The following is a 6,841-nucleotide window of genomic DNA, read 5'->3' as shown; positions in this document are numbered from 1 at the left end:
GTGTGTCCCAGGCGAGGCTTTTCCTAGTGTTTTCAGGATGGGACAGCTGAACTGCACCCATGGCTCCAGGTAGGCTCCCCCCGTGACCCGGGAACACGCCGGCACAGCCCTTGGGGCCCCGCAGCCTCCCTCATGCCCGACACCGTCTGCTCTGCAGGAGCAAGCGGGAGCGCGTGCCCATCCGCTCCCTCGAGGTGCTGCTCCGCCAGCACGTGAGGGTGACCTGGGGCTGTGAGACGAGGGAAAGGGACCTCTTCCTCTTGAGCGATGTTTTGATCATCGCCAAGCCCAAGTAAGGCTCCTGGAGCCCAGCTGCCTTTGCTCCCAAGCCCTGCTCCTGGCACAGGGCACAAGGGCAGGGACAGCCAAGGAGCAGCCCTGGGCCCCTGGCACCTTGCTGGGGGATGTGCTCATGGCCACGCCCTTGGCAGGAGGATGCCAGAGGGGAGCCCCAGGGCTGGGCCGCCTCTGGGTCACCTCCTGTCACTCTTCTTTACAGACGTGGCGGAGCCCCGCGCCCCAAGCTCGTCCTGGCCCTGGACCAGCTCCAGGTGCTGTGCGGCAGCACAGGGGCGGCTGGGGATGGAGCTCAAGAGGAAGAAGGGAAGAACAGCAACTCCCTTGTCCTCACCTGGTCCCACGGCTCCTGCATTGTCACCTTCCCGTGAGTCTGGCTGACACGTCCCACCCCACGGGGCTTTGTCCTGCCTCTGTGGCCTTCCCCATGGGACAGGGCTGTGCCTGCACCTGCCCCTGCCCCCAGCCTGCAGGTGCAGTGGGACACTCGGGCTGTTTCTTTCTGCAGCTCCTGGGCGCTGAAGGAGCTCTGGGTCAGCGCCTTCCTTGGGTAAGCTCTGCCTGGCAGTGAAGCCTGGGGTGGACGTGGTCACGTCCTGGGTGGAAGCTCCACCTGCAGCTGTACCATGACAAAACACTGCTCCCTGCTCTGGGGCAGATGCCGCCATGCCTGTGGGCAGCTCTTGAGTGGGCAGAGCTGGCTGAGCTGCTTCACGTGCTGTGGGGCTGACTCCCAGCCGCAGCCCCAACCACTGCACCAGCCCCAGCCCCAACCACTGCTGCTGCTCTGCGCTGCACTTCTGAGTGCCAACTGGCTGCTTCTTGGGAGTGCTCCCTGGGCTGGCAGGACAGGGAAAAGGTGTGTCTCACACAGCTCTTGTTCTGCCTCTTGCCCACGCACAGAATACCAGAAGAAGGAGAGGGACCCAAGGTGACCCATCTGCCCTCCAGCAACCTCCTGCTGAAGGTGCTGCGTGGCCTCAATGCTGTGAGTGTCCCTCCTGTCTCCCCTCTGTCCCCAGCTGCTGCTCCATCCCCCCCAGTGCTCTGGGTGCATCGTTTCTCACCTTCTGCTCTCTTCCCCTTGCCCAGGAGAAGACACTCAACACCAGCAGGCTGGAGAGGCTGCTGGAGGAGCAGGCAAAGGTCCGGATGCGTTGGGGAGGCATCTCAGCTGTCCCCACCACTCTCCCACACAGGGCCAGGGACTGATAAAGTTGCCTGATGGCCCTTTCTGCTCTGGGGCTGCTTGGTGAGCACAGCACATTTCTTGCAGGCTGGTGCAGAGCAGCAGCCACCCCCCATCCCCTCTGGCAGTGAAGGGGAAGACGGTCATGTGGCTGGTGAGTTTGGAGCAGACAGACACAGTGTGGCCCTTCTCTCCACGGCCCCATCCCCACGGCCCTGCAGCAGCAGCAGAGAACTGCCCAGCCAGGCCCCTTGTTCCCAAACGCTGCCTCTCCCCTGCCCTTGGTGGAGTGTGGAAGGAGAGCGCTGGAGAGCGGCTCTGGGATCAGCAGTTCCCGGTGCTTCTCCTCCAGGGCTCTTTGCTCTCTTTCCCTTGGCAGCAGGCAGGACCCGCAGGAGGAGGTGGGGGCTGCCCTGGCTCTTTGGGCGGCGAGGGACCTCGGCCGCTGCAGAGGCGCCCAAAGGGCCATGGGGCTCTGGCAGCAGTGCTGCTCTCTTTGGGCAGCCCCTGGCAGCCCTCTGCAGCCAGGACGGCACGCTGCCCCAGCCCATCCAGGTGAGCAAGCTTGGCCAGAGGATCCCCATCCATCCCTCTGGCTCCTCTGCAGAGGTGATGCCCCCAGCAGAGGGCACCGAGATTTCTCCTGCCCGTGCTCCCCCCTCCAGCCATCTCTCCCTCTTAGCCCAGGCCAGCCCAGCCAGAGCTGCCCAGCTGTGTTCACACCCTCTCCTGCCCCTCAGGAAGGTTCCCCTGCCCCAGGGCTTGTCTCCAGCCCAGTAACGCTCTCCTCTCCCCTCTTCTCTCCCCTGCTGCAGGACCTGCTGGCTCTCCTGCACCAGCAAGGGCCATCCACAAAGGGGATCTTCCGGCTGGCGGCCGAAAAGCGTGCCTGCCGCCAGCTGAGAAAGGCTCTCGAGAGCGGAGCAGAGGTCCCCCTCGGGAGCCATCCTGTGCACCTGCTGGCTGCCATCTTGAAGGTGAGCCCTGCTGAGATGGAGCCCAGCAGCTCCTGGCTCTGTGGCTGCTGATGGGCACCTGCCAGACCTGCAGTCCAAAAGCCCGGAGCCTGCTCCGCATCGGCCAGAGCACTGGGAATGCTGCCTGTGCTCCCTCCTGGCAGCGGTGGCCAAATCCTCCGCCTCAGCCACAGCCCTTGGCATTGCAGGACTTCCTCCGCGAGATCCCCTCCAAGCTCCTCGAGGAAGAGCTCTACGAGGAGTGGATGAGAGCCCTGCAGGAGACCAGCAGGCAGGAGGGGCTGGCAGCACTGAAGGAGTGAGTGTGGCGAGCAGCCTGCCTGCTCCCTCCACAGGGACTGCAGAGCCGGGCACTTGCCTGCAGAGCGATGGCCTCGTGGCCAAAGCCGTGTTTTCTGTCAGCCACCTCTTGTCTTGATGCTGTGGGCTGTGGGTGTGGGGGAAGGGGCACAGGGAAGCCTTTCTCTCCTTGCATCTCTTCCCAGAGGCAGTGGGGCTGCTCCAGGCAGGGAATGTTGCCAGAAGAGCAGGGAGGGCTATCTCAGCAGAGGTGCTCTCTCTGCTGTAGCCCATGCCTGGCCAGGGAGCCTTCCCTCAGCTGCTCCTGGCTGAGATGAGGCTGGGAGAGTTGTGTGGCTGACAACACCTCCTTTGGTAATGTTGTGTTCCTGCTCCCTCAGGGTGGCCAGCAAGTTGCCCGAGGCCAACCTCCAGCTCCTCAGGAGCTTGCTGGCCCTGCTTGGAGCCATCAGCAGCAATGCGGACACCACCAGCATGACTGCTGGCAACCTGGCCATCTGCCTGGGGCCAAGCCTCCTCAGCCCACCCCAGGAGCAGACCCTTCCCCTGGATGAGCTGCTGCAGGTGACAGGGAAGGTACGTTGTGTTCCCCAGCCAGCCCCAGGCTTCTGGGCACACCTGAGCTTGGCTGCTCAGAGGCACCTGGCTGCCTCCTCTCTTCAGGAAAGGCTGTGATGGAGCTGCTGCTCAGAGCAGCCCCACAGCTGCAGCTTTGTGTTCAGGGATGGGAATGACATTTTCAGACAGATCCTGGAAACCAATGTTTCTTTCTGTGCAGGTGATACATCTGGTGGAGTTCCTTATTGACCACCACAGGGAACTCTTTGAGGAGGAGGCTGCTGCACCAGAGGCAGAAGGAGAAACATCAGAGGTATGTGAGGTTCACAAACAGCATGACAGGAAAAGCCTCCACCCTCAGCAAGTGGGCCTGCTGCCCCAGGGACAAGCAAGGACATCGAGCAGCCTGCAGCTCTGCACAAGTGCAGGTTGATAAGGCTGATGCATGTTGGCCATCACACTTGGTGGGTGGGGTGATCCCACTGGAACTGACTCGGCTTAGCTGAGCAAACTCATCCAAGGGATCTCTGTGTTAGGCAGCAGTCAGGCAGGTAGGTCCTCCCCAGCTGCTAACTTCAGCACTTCCATTGCAGGTGCCTGTACTCTCCTCAGAAAGCAAACATGTGGAGAGTCAGGCACCACAGGAACCTGGGCCAGAAGAGCAGGAGGGTGAAACCAGAGCTCTCCAGGATCCATAGGCTGCAAAGTAGATCCAAGCGGGCAAGAGGAACTTCGTGCAGCTCAGGTGTGTAACAGGTTCTGCTGTCTGCCTTTCAAAGCTCTGAACACTGCTCTGCAGTTCTATGGGAACTATTTCCAAGGGTCCCAGAGATGGTCCCAGAGAGGAAGCATGCACCTCCCTTGGGAGAACGTGTCTGTCAGGAGAAACTTCCCACTCCACTGCTGGCAGTTTTCACTGTGCACTTGTTGAAGCTCTGTTTGTGCAAGGTGGAGCACATGCCCCAGCAAGGTGACAAGACTCACCATGTTGGGCTCTTTTACTGAGTGCCAGCCAGATTTTTGCTTGCTCTTTGGAAAAGAGCACATCCGAGCTTCCAGGGGGCTCCATGCCAAGCCCTTCTGCCTGGCAAGGGGACACTTCCCATGTTGGTCAATTTGCCAGGGTCTGAGGGTACCCCACGTCTTGAGAAGGAAGGGCCCAAAGCAGCTCTGATGTTTCTGCCATTTTACTGGCAGAAGACTGGAAGACAAAGTCACTCTTGTTCCTGCTCTCCTGGTTTCTTCAGCACTTTCTGACTCTCTCCTTTTAGGTGCCGAGTTCTTTTCCATGCTTGGATTCCCTGGATGAGCTCTGACACTTGGGCCTCGAGGCACACGATGCAGCCCCAGCACCACCTCGGCGGCTGCAAGGAGAGACACCCGGTGCCCTTCTGCTCTGGCCAGCAGTCTTCACTGCTATGAAGGACTGTATTTGTGCTGAACAGCCTGAGCTCCCTTTCCTCCCCTTAAGCCTGTAGAGATAGAATGATAGGAGTTCTTGTTTAGTCATTTAGGAATTTAGGAAATAGTTGTTTCATGTTCTTGTGTCAGTTTTTTCTAGTAATTTAGTTTAGGTTTGTTTCACAAGATTAGTCTAGAGTGTATTTTTAGCTAGGTTAGTAAAAAAGCATAAAGAGTGACAAAAGTCATTCTTTATGCCTTTTTGGATAGACTTTATAGTATTTGTTACAGATGTAGTGTCTTAGGCTCCCTTTTCTCCCCTTAAGCCAATATAGGAACAATTTTAGGAGTTCTGGTTTAGTTATTCTCGAGTTCAGAAAATAGTTGTTTCATGTTCTTTCAGCAGTTTGTTCCAGTAATTTTAATACAGTTTTGGTAATGTTAAGATTTTGAGTGTGCATTTTATCTCTTTTTTATTGAAAATAAGAACTCACTAACTGTTCCTTAGACATCCCCTCCCTTTCCATGTTAAATGTTGGTCCTGTTGGCCCATCTCAAACTGAACTGGAAGACAGGAGGGAGTTTCTAAGACAGTTGTGTTACCACCCTTGCAATGAACACTGATGCCTGGGTGGAAAGGAGCTCCAGGCTACTGGCCCAGCTAAGAGAAATCTGAAGAACCTGTGGGTGCCTCAACCCATGCATTTTTCTATGTTAAGGACAGCACTGCTGCCTCTTGTTGTCTTGGGGTGCACTAGGGATGTGAAGAAGTGCTGGGGTTATTATGACGGGCTAGAGGCTGTGTGGAATATCTGTGTACTGGATGTCTGGGCCTCATTTGATTTCCTGCTTATGGAACAACTATGTCTTTTAAGCTCTTCCCTTGTAAACTATGTTGCTCTGAGTTCAGGAGAAGGAGGCTCACCTTTATTCCTTGACAGGAAAGTACTGTGACAGCACAGTTATCCAAGGGACATCTACCATTGCACTCTGCTTGCTCGGTCATATTCTTCCTCTGTGCTGCTTAACTGGTTCATATATGGACTGTTGTGATTCATACAGAAAGTGCACCTTAAAAAATATACAAATACTTTTCAGTTAAAATAATTTTTCTTTGCATTTTGAAGTATATATGGCTTTCTGGAATTTCTTTGTGTTTCTTTACAGAAATAAAGTGTCAAATGTATGTCTGGCCAGTCTCAGGCTTTGTATGAGTTCCTTTCCCTCTTCATCTCTGTGTTTCACTTCTCTGTCTCTCTGATATTTGGCTGTCCAGGAAGACAAAAAGGTTATGCAAGGGTTGCTCTTTTTTTTTTTTTTTTTTTTTTTTTTTCAATGGGAAACCTGAGTAGAAACCTGCATCCCAGAAAAAGTCTTGAGGATGTAATTGTTTTTTCTGATTTGGGAAATCACTACTTTCTTACCCACCACAGAGGCCACTAGTCAATATTTCTCTTACCTTGCCGTGCTTTCATACTGCATCACCTTCAGTGTGAAAGGCCTAAACCTCTTGGCTATGTTACCATACCATAGACTGTTAGGAAGAGAAAAGTAAAGAGATCCTCAGGGAGCTGCTATTTGTAGAAAGAAGATTTTTTTCTTGTCAGCTGGAGGATAGAAAGAACTGGTAAGTTACCAGAGGAGAGCCACTTCAAATCTACCTCATCTGAAATGTAGCTGATGAGTTGAAAATTAATCTCTGTCATCTGGCAAAAATGGGGAAGACTCCTTTTTTCCTCAGGAAATAAAACCAAAACCAAAACCAAAAAACCCCAAAACCCAAGATGCTGATATATGAAAACTAATGTTCTTATGCCACTACTTCATCAAGGGACAGCAAGGCAAGGGCAGCAAGGGAGCTGAAACATGTTCCCTCATCTCTGTGCATGTTTTCTTCCTACTGGAGAAAACTGGAATGCATGATCTGGAGCACTGTGGCCATGGTGCCCTCTCAGTGGTCATACTCTGCATTATGCTAAGGACTAGATGCCTGTGAAATGTGCAGTTCTGATTTTCTTACTGAAAATAAGCACATAGTAAACATGACTCACTGCTCTTTCTTCTGGCTTGAAATCTGTGTGTGTTCCCCACGTGCTGAGAGCAGAAGGGTGCCTGGGAA

The 6,841-nt window shown here is 54.6% G+C and overlaps 1 protein-coding gene and 2 long non-coding RNA genes across 3 annotated transcripts; all 3 read left to right on the top strand.

Moving 5' to 3' along the window:
- The first annotated feature begins 214 nt into the window (after positions 1–214).
- Positions 215–847, top strand: LOC139791820 (uncharacterized). Its single transcript, XR_011724037.1, has 3 exons — positions 215–292; positions 500–664; positions 806–847. It is a non-coding gene; the product is annotated as an uncharacterized lncRNA (long non-coding RNA).
- A 228-nt stretch (positions 848–1,075) lies between these two features.
- LOC139791819 (uncharacterized) lies at positions 1,076–1,640 on the top strand. The gene is made up of 3 exons (XR_011724036.1): positions 1,076–1,285; positions 1,390–1,443; positions 1,574–1,640. It is a non-coding gene; the product is annotated as an uncharacterized lncRNA (long non-coding RNA).
- Positions 1,641–1,918: 278 nt separating this feature from the next.
- LOC139807080 (T-cell activation Rho GTPase-activating protein-like) lies at positions 1,919–3,908 on the top strand (the record flags this gene model as incomplete). Its single annotated transcript, XM_071768019.1, has 5 exons — positions 1,919–2,041; positions 2,302–2,463; positions 2,652–2,761; positions 3,144–3,339; positions 3,542–3,908. Coding segments are annotated over 5 exons (804 nt in total), but the record flags the coding sequence as incomplete, so codon positions are not given.
- Between the last annotated feature and the right edge of the window lie 2,933 nt (positions 3,909–6,841).

This window comes from Heliangelus exortis, chromosome 1, assembly GCF_036169615.1.
Source record: "Heliangelus exortis chromosome 1, bHelExo1.hap1, whole genome shotgun sequence".
Taxonomy (NCBI): domain Eukaryota; kingdom Metazoa; phylum Chordata; class Aves; order Apodiformes; family Trochilidae; genus Heliangelus; species Heliangelus exortis.
This window is presented reverse-complemented; position numbering and strand designations above follow the sequence as displayed.